Genomic DNA, 21,079 nt, shown 5'->3' on the forward strand with positions numbered 1-21,079 from the left:
TCATCACACATAATAACTACCACATCCTCTGTAATGCAAGTGCTATGTATTGCAAGCTAAATTCAGTAATATTCCATGAAGAAATATTTTTTTCCTACTGCTACAGATCCCATGAAAAAAAACCAATACTAACAATACATTAGTCAGTCTTTCAATACAAATATAAAGTTTTAATTTAATAGTAACTTACTAAAACAGCTGGGCACTGCAGCTTTTAGCAAAGGTTACAAAAACAGGGGGAAATAGTGCCTTGATTTGGGGACTATTTTCAGCTGTGGATGAATACACATTTGGTGTATTAGTGATTATTTACAGCAGCAGGATGATGCATGTGTGGTGTAATGTTATCAGTCTGGCATTTAACCAAAATAAACAAAGGAATAAGATTTGTCATTATTGGTTTTGGTCTTTTCATGGAATTTGTTAACAATAGGGAAAAAAAAAAACCAAACCTGTTCTTTAAATTTCTAATTTCTTAATGAAAGTTCTGTTTATGTACTATTACTGTGGAGTAGTACTACTGTAAAGTGAGTTTATTAACGTGTGTTTTCCTCTGGCTAAGAAGCAAAAAGCAGAGACAGTTTTGTTCTTCAAATATATAATCTTAGCTCAGTCATACAGATATATACATTGTATAATAAATAATATTTATAAAAACATAACATTTACGATTATAAAATAAAAAGGGAATTATTCACTTTAAAACATTTGTACAAAACTTTGGATATAGCGGGTGGGGGGGGGCTAGGAGGTCAGGGGTCAGGAGGGTGGGAGGGAACTGAACACAGAAAGGTAGGCCCAGGTAGGGAGGGCTGTGTAGAGGATGACGCAAATGCTAAGCTATGTCACAAAGAGAGGACCGCCTATACACTACTGGGTAACTTGTATTTTTGTTGTTGAATATAATTAATAGGAAGCAGGTGGGACTGTCAGAACATGTTGTGTGGAAACCTCTCACAGTTTGTTCCACCATTGTGAAGAGCCAGCCTGCCATCCATCCATCCATCCATCCATCCATCCATCCATCCATCCATCCGTTTTTCCATCCACTTCTGTTTGTCATTGGCAGCCATCATTTCCACACACACACATACACACACACACAAATACGCAAATCTTGCACAACTGTCTTCAGCTTAATGTCAGTCATGTTTTCTACATGAACTGGAAGTTTGTTTGTTTTTCTTTTGTTTTGTTTTTTTTTTGGTTTTTTTGTTTTGTTTTGTTTTTTTGTTTTTTTTGTCCACCCAAAAATCACAACTTTTTTCCTCATCGATCTTAAAACCATTTCCTCCCATGCAGACTCAACTGGGCTGACATCCACGCCTCTGAAAACACAATTCTGAGTACATTATATTGTTTTTCCAGTATTCCCAAAACCAAAACAGCGCGGCAGAAGTGTTTTTGTTGTGCGCTGACAAGAACACAAGTTCATAAATCATGCTTCTTAAAAACCTCAAGCTGTCTAACTGAGCAAGAAATATGGAGAGAAGGAAAGAAGGAAGGATAGAAGGAAGGATGTGAAAGCCAATCAGAATCTGCTCCGCACTCTGGTCTCCACATGTCGTCACATGTCCCCCTTTTTCTTTTTTTTGTGTTACAGTGATAAAAGAAAGCTTAAAGTTTCTAAGATGGACCTGACGAATGCATGAAGTGTTAGATTAAAAGATTTCCAAATAATCACTTTGCTCTTAAGACCAGAATTAATATTAAGCATGCTAAAGCTTGACTCAAGTTTGATGCATAAATTCATTAATGAAACAGCCATAAATGATCTTCTTCTACTCACTCATACAATTTGTTTTTCCTCCTTAGACTGAATAATATATAACTGTCTGTTGTTGCATCACACTTGTGGAAATCATGAGCAATTTACAGGTTGATCGTGCCTGAATGCAGGAACAAAGTCGTCATTCATAAGAACTGCAAGGTTGCAATGAAGAAAAATTTGCTCGCATAAACAATGCTCTAAATTTTTACCACCTGGAGTTACTGTATGTGGAACTGAATAGTGCATACATATACATGTGTAGGGTTGTTAGTGGAATGAGCATGTGGCTCACACACATGCCTCCTCCTGCATACCTCCACTCCCAGCCCATTGGTGATATTTCAGAAATGTAGGGCTATAAAATCAGGCTGTAGCATATATCTTCCAGGCTTCCCAGTTGACTGGTGCAGTCGAGTCAGTCAGCAGGGAGTAGCAACACTGAGGATTTCATCAGCTCAGTAGTTTACAAAGGCAGGACTGTGGCACCTCCAGTGCCTTGCCTGCTGTTCTCAGTTCAGTTCAGTAGTTACAAAGTGATGGTTTCCTGGGGCTGCCGACGTGTTCAGTGTCACTTATGACTAAGTGACGGTGTAGAGGTTGGTTTAGTTAAAAAAAACAAAAACAAAAGGTAAACCAGCCAGACAGGCCGGAGAAGTGAGGTGTTAGTTAGAAAATGCTTTTTATTCAAAAGCAAAGAGAGTCTGAAAGTTTTTTTTTTTACTGCATTAATCTCACAGGTAAAAAGTGTTACTGTACATGCCACAAGCATTGTGTTGGCATGGAGGGAGGAAATAAATAAAGACAAAGGGGAAGGGGAGGTGGGCTGGGGGGGTCGTGGCCCAATGCTGCAGGGAGAGGACTCAGGGGAAAGTGGCACAACTCTAACTTCTTCCAATGAGAGCGGTCAGGTTAACACAGGATGTTATGGAAATGCGTGTAGACGGATTCTAGTGCAGGGTTTTTACAATGACAGATGTAGAAGTATCCATTACTGATGTGCCATTACCCAGCCTGAGAGTGTGCTGATGAAGGTGTAGGATACAGAGTCTGTGTCTGGAGAAGCAGGGAAGTCGTGCAGGAGGTTGGGGAGTTGAAGGGTGGGTTGGGCAGCACTTGTAGTCCCACAGTCAGTTTGTCTGAAAGCGTAGGCCTCTCTCACTTGCATGTGTGCACGTCGTAGACACGCACGCACTCCTGACAACTGACGTAGCAGCACCAGTGGAAGATGCAGTGACACTTCTCTTTGCGTTTCTCAGTCCGGGTGTTGTGGCCACGGCCGCAGCACAGCAGGTCGCAGCCCTCGATGCCGTGTGAGGACACATTGCAGACTCGGTCCCGCGTCCCAAAGGAGCCTGTCTCCGGGTTGGGCTCGCAGAAATTGGGCGAGCCCTCGTAGTAGACCAGGTCACGCTCAGTTGGGTGCTTGAAGAAGGCGTACTTGACCCGCAGCGTCTCCACCCAGCCCCGCGACTCACGGTGCTTCTCCACCACCATCTCCGAGGCGCTGTCATACTTGTCTTTCAGGTAGTCGCCCAGGATGCGGAAGTCTGGCTGTGCCCACCAGCATGTCTTCACCTCGCAGCTTCCTGACAGGCCGTGGCATTTGCAGCGCAGGTGCATGTGGTCTAGGATGGTCTGAGAAACACAGAAAGCACATTTATGTTCACCTTGTCGGAACATTTAAACCAACACCAGTCCTCTCCTTGTCGAACAAAGGCACGTGCAAACATGGTCAAATATTTCCTGGTCATTTGCACCGACTCCGTCAATATAAACTGTGATCCAGGGCCACAGCAGAAAAACATTACATTGTCCATAGATACTTTTAAAAGGCTTGGCAGTGGATCCACATGTTCAATATGCTCCAAATAATTTCTTTTTCATAGTCAATAAATCTGCAGAGACACTTCAAGTGGTAGAGCCTTGAAGCTGTGTCTGGAATCCACTTTTAACTGCTGTGAATTCAGGCCAGCATCAGCGCCTTTCAAGGCCAACAGACAGTGAGAATTTCATACTGAAAAGGTACATTTTGGGTGGAGTAGTCCTTTAAACTGTAATCAACTAAAATGCACTGGTATAAATTTGATAAGTGACTCAGTTCTTATGGGGGCCAGTCAAGTCACTCACCACCAGGCACGATCTGAGTTTTATGGTTAGAAATTTACAGGATATTCAGTAATGGAGACTAACAAAACCACTAAAGACTCACAGAGCAGGCCAAGAGAAACAATATGCCACTGGCTGCAATTTATCTGAGTGTCATGCAGCTGCGAAGTAAAGAGGGTCTGTGCTGCTGCTAATTCTCTCTGAAGTCACTGGCTCACATCGTGAGTGTGCCGCCACGGGGCATATTTTACCTTTGTGTTTCGATTTTGTTGTGCTTTAATTCGGCAGCTATATTTAGCTGCAGAATTCCCCCAGCTGGGGCGGAAGGCAGGTGGCTGTGGCACCTCTGGGTGAGGAAGGGGGAGAAGGGGGGTGCATGGACTAGTGACATCACACTGTGAGCTTGTCATGCCAACATCAAGTCCCAGAGGCCCTCAGGGCTAAATAATGGAGCGTGAGAGGGCCAGGTGGAGAGGAGAGCAGACTCCTGACAGTGCTGCTGTTCAGCTAGCTCCTGTGGTCTCTCTGACTGCTCCTGTGTGCTCAGATCAAAGGGCTGTCTTGTTGCCGTGTGGTCCCTCTATTTGCCCCTCAGCGAGCAGCCAGGGAGCCTATTTTCTCCCAGTGGTGACAGCAGCGAGTGATGTTTTAAGTCGGAGCTGATTTCCTTCTTTTCCCCCTCAACTCACTCGGGTTATTTGACTGTCAGGGAATTTTTTCATTGGGACGCAAGGCATGAAAGGCGAGGTGTGGGGGCAAGGCAGGAGTGAGGGTGTTGCCGAGATGAGTAATTAACCAGTCATTCAAACTCAAGTGCTCATTTTCAGAAATGTGCGGACAAGTCAAATGCCAAATCCCTACCTGTCAAATGAACAATTAGTCCCAAACAATAACGCTTCCTGGATGAATCCATCCCCTCTGTGAGACAGTCGGGTCATTGTCCATTGTTTAATGCATCTTGGTTTCTGTTTTCATCTGAGGTTGTCTAATCAATGTGATGTATTACAGAGCTGTAGAGCTCCACCACCTGACTGTACAAAGGTACGCAACAATGAAGCCTTCGTGTATCTTGCAGAGTCAGTTACACATATTCAGAACATCTTGTAAATGTTAAGCCACCACTGTCAAATCACCTTAGTCTTGTGGCAATCATCCCTGTTCACCTCTGTTTCTCAAGGTTTGTACTTTCCCTCTTAATTCTATCCCTGCCTCAACATAACAATGCCCCTGTGCACAAAGCCTGGACCATATAGAAATGGTTTTCCCAGTTTGTAGTGGAGGAAGTTCACAGGCCTGGATAGACACCTGACCTCATCCAGCACCTTTGGGATGAACTGGGAGGGGTGTCTTTTGAACTGAGAGCCAGGCCTTATTGACTACATCAGTCATGGCCAACCTCAGCAATCCTCTTGTTGCTTTCCTCAAGATTTCAGAAGGTCTTCCCAGAAGAGTGGAGGCTGTTATATCAGGATATTACTGCCCAAGATTTACATACCCATACAGCTACATACTCTTGGCCATGTACTGTATATTAATATGGAATACAGAAACCTAGCAGCACATCCTTGCACAGGTTCCTCAAATGTATCTGTTTACCGTGCGTCCAGCCTCATTGTTGTGCCGGTTCATCGCCGACCGCGCATCTGGACGGTTCTCTCTGGCATCAGCAAACTCTCTGGACACCAGCACCCCGAACTCTGCATCCTCGCTGCAGCCGCCCCACTTCCAGCCCTCCCCAGGAGGTCCCTTGTGGTGGGAGTCGCAGCCGCACATGGTGGACGTGCCCTCGGCGCAGGAGCGCGTCACTGCAAATGCAACGCCCGCTGAGGCTATGGCGTGGACGAATGCTGACTCTCTGGTTGCTGAGAGAAACAGATGAAGGACAGACAGATGACAGAGAGATGGGGAGCGTGTCAGTCTTGTGTTAAGCATGGACAGGGCAATCTGTACTGCTGCCAACATCCAGACAGAGGTACTGAAAGGTTTACCTCTAGGCAAAGGCCTTTTAACACTACATTTCATCTTTGAGAAGGCATATATACATACCTGAAAAAAAATGAGAAGCCCAGAGAAAAACACCCTGACATACTTGGCTCACGGTATTTACCATATGATCATCATCAGTGATGAGGAAGCACAAACAGGACGCATGAAGGAGCCTAAAAGCAGAGTCCCTGCAGTGACATCAGCCCATTGTAGTTGTGTCAGGAGGGCCTAATGCTCAGTGGGATCTCAGTGACCTCCTGTCATCCCCGAGGTGTGCTGCTTTGCATCTGGATAGTGTTTCAGGAATGTTGTCACCCCCCACCACCTCCCTCCCACCCTCCTACCTTTCCCTGTTCTGAGCCCAAGGCCCTCTGGTGAAACCTAGCAGTGTGTCGGCCTGTTTCTTTTTTACACTGAGGGATGGAGTTACGCCTCCTTTGATGGCAAAAGCTTATTATGTAACCAGACACCATTGTTTCACAATCACAGCACACTTACCGTGGCTCCCCCATTACACTCCACTAGCTCTGTTACAGACACACAAAAACACACACACAGGTATATGGGAAGGTGTCCTTAAGCAGTGGCCTGACTTCTCAACAGCATTGAGTCGCCTCGATTTCTGATGTGCACAACTGTGTGATCTGCAAAAGCTACTAAAGAAATTCACTCAGCAAGTCCACTGCCAAAGAAGTTTTCGAGACCAGAGAGACAAATGTTTGGCTGGAGGCTTATCATATTATCCCATCAATGTGATTGCAAGTAAAGTTACGAAAAAAAAAAAAAACCTGTTTATTTTTGGTGTTTTTGCCTCTAGAACTAATATGATGCCACAAGGATCAGTATTTGCTCTGTTTTATTAATATCACTAAAGCTGAATTTTTTAATCTATATCTGATGTGGTCTTTTGTTGTTTGTGATGCAAATATGAAAATACTGTAAAAAAAAAAATAAATAAATAAAATAATGATACAAACTGATGACACCCATTTTTGGCTATATCTTAAATAACTTGCACGTCTCTAAATGTATTGTCACGAGTAAAAGGATACAGTTTTTGTCTAAATCCCCAGCGAACCCTTGTGGGATTGGATGACACACAGTCCTCAGGTTGGGCATCCCTGCTCACCCTGGCAAGCCTAACTGGGCCCTCCACAACATGGGCCTGTGAGCCCTGGGCCCCTGGAGCTCTGGCTGTTAGCCAAGGCTAGCGCTGCTCCTGCTACCTGCTGGGCCCATCAATCCGCCTTTGTTTCCCTTGTGTCACACTGTATTATCCACACAAAGGGCCCAGCGACTCGCGCCCCCACAGCCCCGCTCTGCCCGGAGCTGGCATTCCCCAAACTCCCTAACTCCCTCCCCACTCTCCCTCCAGCCACCCCTCCGCCAACACCCTGAGCTGAAATCCCATACACCACCACCCACCACAGGACCTCAAACCCCCACTTCCTCCAGGCATCCACCAACAGCACCACCATGGCCGACGCGCTGCTTACAGTGGCTGGTGCTGGTGGTTGGTAGCTCTCCCTTCCCTAACGCCAACACTTCCATTCATCATTCCCAAAGTGACACACTCTCCTTCTTCCTTCCTTCCCTCCTTCATTCCTTCCTTCCTTCCTTCCTTTACTTCCCTATCCCAGAGTGCACAGCCGGGCTAGGTTGGGAGAGATCCCCTTTCAGCCTGTTTTCATGACAGAGTCAAAAGGGCGTGTGAATGGGGCGTCCGTGGGAGCTGGACTGTGTGAGGCGCGCACTGGTCTTCATGCACAGTAGGGGTTGAGCGGAGCCCCCCGGCCCTTTTCTATTGCCTGTAATCTCATTTGGCCTCCCCTCTCCCTTTTATTTGACTGAGGAGCTTGGACTGCTCACACTGCCCATTTCTGCCCAGATTCCTTCCCCTCTGACACACAGGGTAATTCATTTCCAATCAGCAGCCTCACTCACAACATCCAAACTTCTACCTTTATAATTAGGGACTGCAAGGCCTAAAGCGGGACACCTGCGCCTATTGTTTCGCACTGTCAAGGTTTAGCGGGATGTTTAGAGGACAATTAGTATTCTGCGTGTGAAGCGGCTGATGGATATCTCCAGTATATCAGCTGTACTTGTCAGGGTTTGTTGATAGATTTACCACGCTGACCCTCTTTCATGTACCAGAGTGTAAACATGGTTGGGAAAACCGAAAAGAAGCATGACTGGACTCTGAAGACAAATGTGATATTGGAGGTAAAGATGGATGGAGGTTGAATAATGTGTCAGTGCTTGTATCTGTGCTCATTTCTCACTGCAGCCAGGAAAGGTGTATATTATTGTAATTGCCCTAGTTAGTCAACAAAAGCCCAGAGTACAGGCAGTGCTAAGCCTTAGGGTGCAAAACTGGTGAGTGCTACGTTCTGTAACAGCTTGCAGTAACCTCAGATATACAGTCTACTTTTTATAGTTGGGTGTTGTTTGGCACAGACCATTTAGATCATAATTTTTTTTATACTTTAAGCCTCAGATACAAATGTACTTTACATCATTACAAAGTAAAGCCATTAGGTTTATGGAAAGCTTCCTTTCTTTTCCTTGTACTTGTAAAAAAAACAAAGTACCTTTATCTAAGACGGGGCCAAAGATGGCAAGGTTGTCCTTGATGGTGGTGCAGTTCCATCGCCGGCCCCTAAACTGGTGCTGGCATTCCTGGATCCCCAGCTTGACGCCTTCGGCAACGCTGGGCATGATCTCAATATAGTTGCGACAGAATCGCAACTGCTTGGGCACCAGGCCGGGGATAGAGCCGCACAGGATGGGTTGGGAGCCCAGAGACGAGTACTGCTGCCCAAGGGCCAGGGACCTGTGACACACGGAGAGGGGAAGCATCGTTAAGTAAGGTCCGCTGGGCTTAAAAAACATCTCTGCATCTGTGTTGCAAGGTAATCAAAAGAGGCTTATATTATAAGGTTAAAGGCTGTGTATCAAACCTTGATAATCAATCAAGAACCATCACTGGTCGGATTTGTAATCTTGTTTGCATCTTCTTTAATCCTGATTTAAATAAAGATTCTGATAATTCGGGCTGTATTTCATGTAAACAAATTCTTGTAAGGACTAGACCATATCACATCGTGGCTTATTTTGTTATTTTGTTAAAGGTAAAAAAAACCTACACATTCCTTAAAGTACGGTATCAAAAAAGTATCACACACAAGCTCAGTTTTGTATCTTTTGTATCAGCCCTAGTGCTTTTACAAGTGTAAAGAATGTGGGAATTAAAACTGCTTGTCTCACAGTACAAGTCTGTGCCCTCCCTGAACTCAACCCCACAATAGCAGTGATGGTGACCTGCCAGGGAGGCCTCTGTGAAAGGCAACCTGCTCTACAAGAGAGACCTCTTCTGTATTCATTAATCTCAGGTTTTACTGTAAGCGTAGCTCTGTGACAATACACTGATTCATACTTGAGTGTTTTATTGACTTATCTGCTTAATGTAGTTTATACTAAGCGCTCCTGTTTATTTTGCCTCTTTTTTTCCATCAGGAGAAAGGGGAGGCTAATAGGCCCACTTCAGGGCAGGGATACAAGCTATTAGTACTGACTTTTCAAAGCGTTCCCACTTGTTAGCATACACAGATCTGCTGATCTAACAGATAACACACAAGAAGCTGTCTGTTTAGTTAAGGAAAAGCCCCCTCTTGCTATTCCTAAATATATGAGAACACCTGCTTTTGCAGTTTCATCATTAATTTGTGGTTTTCCTTTGGAGTTGATGTTTTCAAGACTGACAGTGGGTGCAGCTGAGCTCACTGGTGATGGACAAAAACCAGCATATCGAAAGCTGTGCGCCTCACCAGAAGGCTCGTGCAGATGTGCCTAAGCAGGGATTAATCACCACAACGAGGCAGCCAAGATCAGCCCTTGATGCCAGAAACCATTATAGTTTCATTCAGGTAATTAATTTTAATTGCTTTCTTTTTCTCTTGAAATAAAAGAGAGAGAGAGAGAGAGAGAGAGAGAAAACATGTTTGCCATGCCCGTGTTTTAACATGCTTTTTGTGATGACAAGCTTAAACAAAACAGTACGGTTTCTTCCAGAAGCTCATGCTCAAATTAGCCCATAGTATATCAGCTGAGGAGACATACATGTCTCAGTGCAGGTCTGCATTCTTCAGAAATGGAGAAGGCTCTGCAGTCGATGTGTGTGTGTGATCCAAGTGTTTACAGGGTTATGGAGGTGAAGATGTGCTGCCGGTTCCAGGCCGAGCAGACTCTCCAGCACCTGGCGGAGTCTGGGCGGACAACGTGGCGCTGGAGGCCATGACAGGATCACGGGGGAACAATTGACACTGATCAGATCAGAGCGCCACTCGGGATGACCTCAGGACCCCCGCAGGGCGCAACCCAATCATAGCAGCCACTGACTCTGACAGATGAGTGCAGCGCTGCGCCCCACCCCGACACAAAAGTCAAGCCATTGAAGTCACAGGGAAAAAATCCCCCCTCAGATAAGTTCACGGCTCTTCTGCGCTTTTGCTTTCTACTTATGGCCACCACCAAAACCCTGCCCCCACATCCCCACATCCAAACAACCCCGCAGCCCCCACCCATGCACTGTTTTTGATCTCAGGTGAGCATTGTTACAGCAGGCTCCCAGGTATCAAGGTTTGCCAGTGGAGCTTACGCACTGAGACATGACGCTGAGCTGTTTGGCTTTTGCAGCTGGTCTTACAGAACATGATGATCACATAATCAGCTATGAGCCGCTTGTGTTGTACCACTGATACACAACAAACAGCTCATATGTTTCAATTAGAAGCCGATCACTGGTTCTCAGAGATGGCACAGTTACATAAACTAGCAAACATTACCATGCACAAAGAAAAATAAGTCTCTCTATCATATCCATCATAATAACTCAAACTTAAAATGCTGTTTTCCCCAATTTGATGTTCCCATGCAAGGCAAGTCATTTGATAGAGCTCATCCATCTCCATTTATGTTCTTGCCTTGAGTTTACCCAAGCGAACACAGCCACATTAGCTCATCTGCCAGTACCATCCCCACCAACATCACTGAGTTCAAGCGTTGCTGACATCACTCTGTCTGGTGACTGAGTGACTAAGGACCTTAATTACACTGTCTGCTAGTTTGGTTGCTGCCCATTAATCTCTCAGTCACGGGATGGACCTCAGCGAATGATGCCCTGCACAGAGCTTGGGTTTGAACTTTGGTGGCACATGTTCCACAATAATGTCAGTAAACGAACTCAAAAAGAAAATCTTTCCTGCTCAAATGAAATATCTTTGCATTTAGACCGCTGTGCCAACCTTTGCTGCATTTCAGGTTCCATTTAGGACAGCTAAATTGCTTGTCCGCAACCCTGAAATACTGGCTCAGGCAGTCAATTCGGGATTTCTGATGGAATCAATTAGCTAACCGCATGGGACTTTGTGGTGACCATAGCATGTTTAGGCCACAGGCTGTGGATCTGCCAGCCTATTTGTCTTTGTTTGCAAAGGATGTGCATCATTTGATCCGTATGGACAGATGAGATGAAAGGGATATCTTTTTGGCTAGGTGCTAATGAGAGTCTTAACCCTGAGGGGTTATGAGGCATATCGTGCAAACAGACTCACACGCAGACGCATGCATGTAGACCACATGTGTGCCATGCTGATCCTGCCTGCTTTGCCTCACTTCTCGGAAGCCACAAGCAACGTGTCTCAACCGAGTGAGGGAGCAGCAGACGCAGAAACCTCCACAGAGGCAGAATGCCGGGGGAATCTGCTGCAGGGGACGAGACAAGCAGCAGAGCAGCAGCGAACTGCAGGGCTTGGCAGGTGCATGCCCGGGCAGGTCCGTGTGGGGCCTCTACTGGCCTGGGGGGGTTTACGGCGTGGTTGGGGGTTTTCTCAGTATCTAAACTGGGCTGATGTGAAAGTATGATGTGCCGCTGGAAACCACAGAAATGAAGCAGAGGAAACAAAGGGATTCCACCACACACCTTGCTAAAGAGTGGAAATTCACGCAATCAAGACTGTGACACTGTAAACAAAAACTTTTGACTCAGCCACTCCCAGTGCAATAAAATCACTACTACAACCGCTGCTGCTTGGATAGAAAAGTGAAGTGGAAAAATTAAGTAGTGAAGCCTGAGTCAAATCTTGTAATGTCAGAAATATGTTGCAGCTGCTATTGTGGGAGGTCTGTATTACAGGGGTCAGTGTGTAGCACATGTCTGTGCACAGATGAGCTTTCTTTGTGTGACAACCTCCTATGTCCAGAGGCACAAAAAGTACCAGGTGACCCTGTGAACCTGTTGAGTAGAACATGACCTCTGACCTCCCTGCCTTCAGCCTGATGGCCTACAGAAACAGTTTGAAGTTCACGACCAGGGTCTACATAGAGTATCAAAGAACAGGGGTGCTCATCTCCCGCCTGTTTGCATCATTAATCAAAGAGAAGGTCATTATGATCAGGTGTCCGCTCGCACTTAAATTCTACGCTGAGGTGTGAACATGACTTTGATGAAGCTTGTCAGGGTTGTTGCTCATCTTTAAGAGAGTAAAGTGAATTTAAAGACTTATTTGAGGCAAACCCAATGCAGGCTCCTTACACTGTTTAGGCTCCTCACCCTAAACTTGCTCTAATACATTTCAGATACTGAAAAAGTAGCTTAAATTACATTATCGTGGCACGGCAAACACTATCGACCTCACGAGCATGCACACTACACATGGTCCTGCAGCAACAAGCACTCTGAGTTACCTCTGTTGTACCTGTGATGGTCAAAGGACGTTTTGTATTTGGTTTTTTTTTTTAGCTTTCTGTTTCAGTCTCAAAACAAGCATGGAGATATGTTACTTCCGGCCGCCATCTTTCATTAGAAAATGTAAAATAATTTTGCTTAGTCATGCAGCAAACAGAAGTTTTTTTCTTCTAATTTGATAACCTTCAAAAATCTTTGAAGAATCTGGAAATTGAGGAATAAAAGAATGGTAAGTGCTGTCAAATGACTTGCTAGCTACATCTTAGCTTTGCACCTCAGTTTAACAATGGCTATTTTTCAGTTGCTTTACAGTAGCTTAAATATTTGCCTTATAATGGGGTTTTATTAGCTAAGTAGCTCGGCTGTGCTATGACGTTAACTGCTCTTCGCACCCATCACTGCTAGCTAACGAAAACTCAGTTTTCTCAAGAAATAGCCTCTTAATGTCAGTAATGACAAATATTAAATATTTGGTTTTTCAGTTACAACCATTGCAAGAAGCAACTTTTTTTTTTTTAGCAATATCGCAAACCAGAAATGTTATCAAGTTAAAATAGTCCTTAGGCAGATAAAGTAGCTCCTGTTACTGTTATATTTAAGCTACATAATGTTAGTAACTTTTTTACAATTGGGTTGTTATTATTGAAGTAGTATTAACATGAATGCAGGATTTTAATTTTGAAGCTGGTAGATGTGGAGCTAGATAGATGAAAATGCATATTTCTTTAAACTCACCATATATTTTGTTTGCGAAATTTTATTCTGCAAAGTAAGTAGAAACTTAATGTTGTTGCCAGTGTATTAGCTTGCTTGCTAAAACCTATGCAGTCAGACAACAGTGCTGCAATAATGGAGGCCATTTTTTTGAAACAGTTTGAAGCTGAGGTGTTGAATCGACTTGGCAGTAGTTCAGGAGGCTGCAGTTTGTGGTGCTGAGGTGTGTTCAAGTTCACTTGAGATGCATTGATGAGGGTAGACTAAATATTACAAACTCATTTTAATCTAATGCAACAGAATTACCTTAGAATTTAAAGTGGTGACTGGTTTCTGCAGAAATGATCATCCTTGAACGCTGGTCAGAAGAGACACGTTTTGCAATATGTTTTGCATTCACATTGTCTGGAGTTGATTCAAAGTTTTCTTCAGTTTGTAGTTCAGTAGAAAGTGGAGTGTTGAAGTGGTGAACAAAGTATGATAGTGAAGCAGAAAGGAAAAGAGAGGGATTAGAGAGCCTGTCACAATCCATCCCTCTATCCATTCCTCCTTAGGCACTCTGCTCACGGACTCATGGAAACCTGTGTGAAGGCAGCGAACTACATGGTTGTGTTTCTACTTGTAAGTTCCCACTTCCAACAAGGTTATCACTTATGATAGCAAGAGGTGGATCCCTTGTTCGTAAAGCCCATAAAAGCCTTTGTTCTGTGCCGGGCTTTTGCAGAACATGCTGAAAACTGTTACACACAATGATATAATTTTCCATTTTGTTTAATCACAAGCTGGGACACTCTCCAGGCAGTTGCTGTCAGGTCAAGTGGAGAGGTTGGGCTGATGATGTATTAAACTACACCTCGTGCGTGGAGGGCCACAGTTAGGGTTGGATTTTGATGGTTTCATTTTGGATCAGTTTAGTCAGATTAATGAATTTTTAAAATCTTTTATCAAGTCTTTCATCTCCTCTCCTCCTCTTTCATTTTATTAGCAAAGAGCAATACAAAACTTCATTGTTCAAAGCTACAGATTAATACAGTCATTAAGGAATTTGAAAGGATTTGGCCTTATAATCGTTAACTTATTTCATTAGATAAGTTAATACTGTTAGCTTATGTTGAGTTTGTGCCTGTAGCACTGTGTGCCAAGTGTGTTCTGTTGCTTCAGACTCCTGCAAAGGCGAAAGACTGAGAATATTGTTTGCATTAAACTCAAATCTACCTCTAATTTACCTCTATATGTTGACGCCGCAGCTCAACTTGTCAGATTTGCCTGGAGGGCATCATCCTGCTAAATGAGGCCCTAGCAGAGAAATCAGAGACGCGCACTGAAAACACTGCCACCAGAATCTCATTTGTAAATCCCACAACAGAGTCCGCAGAGAGATAAAGACACTCGAAAGAGAGTAAGTGGGCCAAGGAAAGTTGCCGGCTTTGCCCGAGGATGGGACTTTTCCTGGTGGAGGCTGGAATGCAAAGCTCCTGTCTGTGTTTTGTTGTCTTCTCTTTTGCTTTGGCACACTTTTGATTTGTAGTCCAACAGCTCCTGGCTGATCAGATAAAAAATGACAGGACCCCTGGAAAATGTTCCAACCTGTTCTTTCTTTCTACCTCCTCTGCCTCCCCTCCTCTCCCCTCTCTCTGCAGACTGTTGTGGAGAGAGTGTGGAGTTGGGACAGGGAGCCCCTGCAGTCACAAATATGGAGACGTGATGAGGGAAACTGAACAGGGTATAAACTTGTAAACCTGCCTGTCAGGGAGTGAATGAGAGCAGCAGAGGCTCAGCACAGGAGTGCACCGGAGAGTACATGGCACTGACAAATGCATGTCAGACTGGAAGCTTGGTGTCTTGGTCTGCCTGGAGGTGGACACAACAGAGTCTGGGGTGTTGTCTTGAAAGGACAGAGCTTGTTTGAATGAGTCTAGCGGGACTGCGAATAAACCACAACTCAAACAGCGCATTGTTCCCTGACACTGCTCATTAGCGGCTGCTTGTTGGCACTGCTGCTTGAATTCTCTGCAGCAATGCATCCTATGCAAATCATAACTCGTAATAAATAGCCTGGAATCTTCCAATGTATGTCTGGAATTTCTTTGTGGAGATTTCAAAACACAGCAAAGAGGTAATTAAAAACTTAACTGCTGTTGACTTTCTCATGCTTGGCTGATTTAAAGAGAAAAAAAAACATTTGAAAAAAACTGAAACTACATTTTTGGGCATGAACCTGGTTAGCAAGGATTGCCAGTCTGTAGATGTTGCACTCAGTGTGGGGTATCAGCGCTGATACTCCACACCCTTACACCCATCCATACAGCAGGGTGTTGTAAAAAAAAAAACAAAACACAGACTTACAGTCTTCCAATGATTCCTGTTTTGTTTTTTTTAGTTAGAATTTTAGTTCATTTCATTTAGAAAGTTTTTGTTCAGCTGCTTGAGTCCAGAGATTACTGAACCTTTTAAGAAGTTTGGCTTCTTTTGCTCAGTGTTTTATAGAAAAACATGGTTATATTTCTCAATATAAAAATGTTGGAAATGGTATTGGTAACACAAATATCAAATAAATGAAGGTAAACGTGTGCAAATGATTTCACCATCTTCTGGTTAATCGTGTTCGAAAGTTGTGTGATTCTTCTATTAGAAATAATTTATGGCACCTTTTTTTTATAATATGTAAACTGGATCCCTTGAAATCTGAAGCTGTTTGGTGATAGTCCTCTCTTCCTTTCCTCACTACATAGTTCAGTTGTTTGTCCTGGTCAGCGACCTGAGGGCTTCGCCTGAATACTGGCCGTACAGGTGTGATCAGCACATCTTTGTCGCTGACCCTGTGTGCTGGAGAAATTACTCTCTGCTAATAATTAACCTCTGTAACAAGCCATACAGGTGAGATCAGCCAGGTAATGAAGACTTTAAATATTGTGTGTGTGTGTGTGTGTGTGTGTGTGTGTGTGTGTGTGTGTGTGCCTCCACACGTGTCCCCTAATGATCTCCTTGCCCCTGGCCATTGCTGTTTTCCCTTTGAGGAACTGTCCTGGCCTGTGTTTTAGTGCACCTAATAGCTGTGCACAGGGGGACTTTGTCATTTCCTACAAGAGCACTTTGCATGTCCTTTGATGGTGGGTGAAGATTAGGACTCGCCCTCGCTCCTTTGAAATACCACTCTCCTTTGAACCTCTCACCTAGCTTTGCTTTGGCTGGATAATGTCGTCCCACATGCTTGATCATTGCAGACGGTCTTTGTGAGGTAACGTGTCGGATCATTCTTTCAAATTAGAATCTTAAAAAACATTTAAATGCATCCGTCAGAGTGTTTCAGTTCATCTCCTTAGCAATATTGCATCAGTATGATCTTGATACCTGAGCAGTGGCAATGCACCTGCTTTAGGGGGAAGGTGTTGGTCATTTTAGGGCACACCTCGCACTGACACACATGTTTTTGAGAAACATGCTTCGCTCATATTCCCTGTGGAGGTCACTCTATGTGGAGAGATTTCTCTTGGGCTTTAGCCCGAAATTGCCTTTGACCCTGGCTCTGTGGCGGCCCTCAACCATTCATAATGGAACCCTAAAGTTTCTTATGAATGACATTCTTCTGGACTTTTCTCCACCTTCCACCACCCTGTTGAGAATAATGCCCGAACATCCTTGATCTTTTCACAAGGGACGACAGACGGAGGATTTTCTCGCAGTAAGAATCATTTAAGTGATCCCTTCGCCAACGGTAGGGGTTGAAGATTGGATTGAGGATTGGAGGTTTTTTGGGGGGTGGAGGGGTGTCACAGTCAGATAATGACATTCCTGAGACCCGGAGATGGACTCTAGAGCCCCCCTTTAAGCCGCTCAGGTTGAACTGGAAAGGTCTGTGTATAGGCAGGGCAGCCTGGTTAAACCTAGATAGCTTTTCTTGAGACCTTTCGAAAGTAACGGCACTGATATTGTTGAGGATCCAGTGGTTCCTAAATCTACCACAAGTAGTGCTTCTAACAGCAAACACAATTTTAGTCAGGAAGCTGCATTTAGGCTTAAACATGTTCCAACATTTAATTAAAGGATGTCAATGAAATCACTGAAAGCGTAAGTGTTGCAGTTTCATGTAGAAGGCTCCAACCAAAATTAATTGTAAAGCAGCACATTTACACATGTAATGCTGTAAATGTGTTATTCTGCTTATTGCCAGCACTTTATGACTGTGTCATATTCCTCATGTCAGTGTAAGTTAAGCCAAGTCCTGTCTAGGTGCACCAATGCAAAGGGATATTGATTGATCAGGACTGCATTGGTTCCTCACTGAAGCTGGTCAGAACAAATTTGTTGTTTTCCATGCAGCAGTTCCTTCTTTCAGCCAGCCCACTTCTCTGTTTGATTTTATAACCATGACAATCTAAATCTTATGAAACTGATATTTTTAGGGAAAAAGCTGAAATGGCCCTACTTGAAATTACAGTGACCCACTGACAAAATTTACATAAAGTGTATAATGTCTCAGCTTCCTCTTGCAGATTGAACAGCGATGATGATAACACAGGATTAAGGGAAGAACAGTTCAAACATCTCGTGGCCGTGCGGCGTGATGCGATGTTAAACCGATAATCACTGCTGTTGGACCAGATTCAGCTGAGGTGATTCCTCGCTGAAAGTCACTGTCATCATTCTCTTACAACCGCTGCTGTTTATGCAAGAACAGACAAAACAGGATGACAGAGTGCTTTAAGATGGTCTGAAAGCCATACTGACTTGATACAGTTGTAGAATAGTCACTTTTATTTACAGCACATTATGTCACAGCCCTCAGCCTCAAGCTGTGATTTTAGTTTGATATAGGTTAAAAGGTGAAACCAGAACACTGCGTTAAATTCAAGAACACATACTTTTTCATTTTCAAACCACACAGAAAGGCCGGCGTTGTCAGATAATTGGACAGAGGTGCTGTGAGACCTGTGGATTATCTGGGGTCATACCAGAGCTTGAAGCTGTCATGACTTCTCTCAAACCTCGATTTTGATTTTTCATACAAAACTACTGTTTTCCCAACATTCTTGCATTTCAAGAGGGCAATTTACTGCTCTGCCTCACCTCTCCAAACCCACCTCATTAGTCTGCTATGCCTCTCTCTGTCTACTACACCTCATCTTCATCCCCGCATATGTGCATATCAGTGGAGTTATTTATGCCCTGTTTTGTTTTCAACACCCCATCTTGTAAAAGCAAGGCTGCCAGGCATAAAGCAGTCAAAACTCCTCTTCCCTCCAACCCGTCCCACCGTGGCTTGAGAATTTATGGCCAAGTTGTCGCCCCTGAGACAGAAGCTGAGAGGAGTCTCTGCCGGGGCCCTCGCTGAAACTCGGCACCCTCCTGCTTGACACACCACCTCATTTTGTCACCTTCTGGACATGTTCAACACCGCGGGGTGATGCCACTGACAGCGCCGTTTGACACCCATTCCTCAGCACCTGCCCAGTCACCTGGAGCTACGGCTACGGCTTTTCATCTTTCCACCTTCCCCAGTAACCCCCTACCCCAGCCTGCACTTCAAAATTTGTTACCCAAATCAAAGGTGGTGCGCATTGTTAAGGTTCGAACATTATACCAGTGTCATGTAAGCTCCCCAAACAGAACAGCTGCAGGTAATTCACATCGAGAGAGAGAATCCAGGCTCTTTATCACTGGTGTCTGATGGTTCTTGCTGAAGCCAGGAGTGGGTGTAAAGTCCTCTTTGCCATTAACACTTCAGCCCTGTGGCCTGTGTGCTTGGCAGCTGCCTGCTCTGTAAATGAAACCAGAAGATGCTCGCGGTTTGGACAGCACTGTGGTGGGACCATATGCTAGTTGGGCTGCTAAAAGTGCAGTAGCTCTGACAAGTATTGTGTCGTGAGCCAAAAGAGCTTTGTCATACGCCTACGCAAATATCACCAAAATAGAAGCTTTATGTTACAAAAGAAGACCAGGAGCTATGAGGTCAGCTGCATGTAGCTGAATTTGTAATGAGATAAACCTCTAAATTTCAGTTGCTGGTGCCAACAGCGATCTGGGATAATTTAACAAAGAATAAAACCCTGCGGCACCTAAACATATTGTCTCCTGACAAATCCGTAGTGGAGGGGGTGAATTGTGGTACAATTGAAAAGCAAAATGATATGCTTAACTGTGTTTAAAAAAAAAAAAGAAAAAAAGAAAAGAAATGGACTGATTTAATTACAGCTGATGCCCCATGGCAGACTGCAAAAATGTGTAATATTTTAAAAATTGTGCACAACTTTTGTCAGTGCATTTCATAAATCTACCATGAGAAAAAAAATCAGATTCAATTCACAGCATGTTTGGGGGGCCGGCGGCCAAAATGTAGGACAGTGACACACAATAGCAAACAGAACAAAATGATGCTGACTTCCTATGGCACTCCCAAAATGATATGGTTCTTTTTTAAGAAAGACATTGATCATGTTTTTTTTTTTTTTTTTTTTTGCTTTTTTTGAGGCTTTGTTGAGTTTTCATGAGCAACATCACTGCTGTCATTGTGCCAGAGTGATATCCACAATTTATGTAATAACTTATGATCTTACACCATTTGTGTGGAAATGCCTCGCAAGTCCTTACAGTGCTGTGGACATTTCATATCCACATCACAACTACTCGCTAATGTATTTTTGAAATTAAATTCAAAAGAGAAGTCTACACATTTAATAATTGCAACTAAAAATTCAGCCTCTTTGCATCACAACATGCTCCAATATGATAAATTGACATGAGTGTGGAGGGGAAAAGAACGGCGAGCCTTTTCCGTTACACTAGTATTTGAGGTTAAGATTCTTTGGACTGGGCCGGAGAACATTTTTCCACGCAGTCAACTGAAAGTGCACATTCTGCCCTCTCAGAAATGATCATTTGACCAAAAAGACTCTCTCTCTTTATGCAGCTATAGGGTCTGATGCTGAAACTGTGGATTTGTACTCACCACCAGATGGGATAGCCTCCAAGCACCCGTGAGCTGGACAACCACACACACATCAAATATCCAATCAGATACAAATCCATGAGGTAAGCCTTGTAGTGTGTGTGAGAGGGTAAATGGATCAATACATAGAACTTCCAGTAGGCAATGAAGAAGAGTTTCCAGGAAGAGAAGCTTTAGGGCAGCTTGATTGTTGAATGAGGGGAAAATTAAAATGATATTGAAAAAAAAAAAAATCTTCCTCCTGTTTTCCCCCCTTCTTTGAGTCGGGCCAGGAAAGTGTGTCTGTCTCCTAGTAGTTAAGAGAATAAGTGTCTCTTACACACATGCACACACGCTCCTACCCGTCCTCTCCTTCCCTCCCTCTCTCTGAGGTTCTTCCCTAAGGTAGATATCTTTTTCTCTCTCTCTCTACTTTTTTCTCCCTCAGGATGCCTCATCCACAGGCCCAATATTAAAGGGGGGGGGTAGTGGTGGAGGGGGGTGGGGGGTGGGGGGGCGGGGGGAATGAGGTTTGGAGATGTCAGCTGGCAAGCCAATCACAGGAGATGGCCTTAGGTTACGAAAAAAAAATTATTATTCGTTCCCATCTGTCAATCACACGCCACCCCCTGGTAATGTGGAAAAGAAAGGAAAGAGTGAAAAGAGGGAGGGAGGGAAATGGGAGAGGGAGGTATAGGGAGGGACACATGAAAAAGGTAGAGCAGACTTGTTACTCAACTTGTTTCATATTTGATTACTGAAAAAAAAAAAAAAATCAGCAAAGTGGCTCAGAGGTAGGTGAAGAGACGCAGGCCGGCTTCTCCTCAGG

General features: G+C 44.1%; 1 protein-coding gene across 1 annotated transcript; it reads right to left on the bottom strand.

The window, feature by feature from the left end:
* Positions 1–1,215: 1,215 nt before the first annotated feature.
* On the bottom strand, positions 1,216–20,689 carry wnt3 (wingless-type MMTV integration site family, member 3). The gene is made up of 4 exons (XM_071462515.1): positions 20,272–20,689; positions 8,458–8,699; positions 5,474–5,739; positions 1,216–3,406 (listed from the first exon to the last, which is right to left on the bottom strand). Exons 1-4 carry the CDS (start codon positions 20,349–20,351, stop codon positions 2,927–2,929), a joined length of 1,068 nt encoding a protein of 355 aa, XP_071318616.1. The 5' UTR covers positions 20,352–20,689; the 3' UTR covers positions 1,216–2,926.
* Between the last annotated feature and the right edge of the window lie 390 nt (positions 20,690–21,079).

The sequence above is a fragment of the Trachinotus anak genome, unplaced genomic scaffold (genome assembly GCF_046630095.1).
Source record: "Trachinotus anak isolate AG129_WGS33_773 ecotype Australia unplaced genomic scaffold, CSIRO_AGI_Tana_v1 ptg000025l, whole genome shotgun sequence".
Lineage (NCBI taxonomy): Eukaryota > Metazoa > Chordata > Actinopteri > Carangiformes > Carangidae > Trachinotus > Trachinotus anak.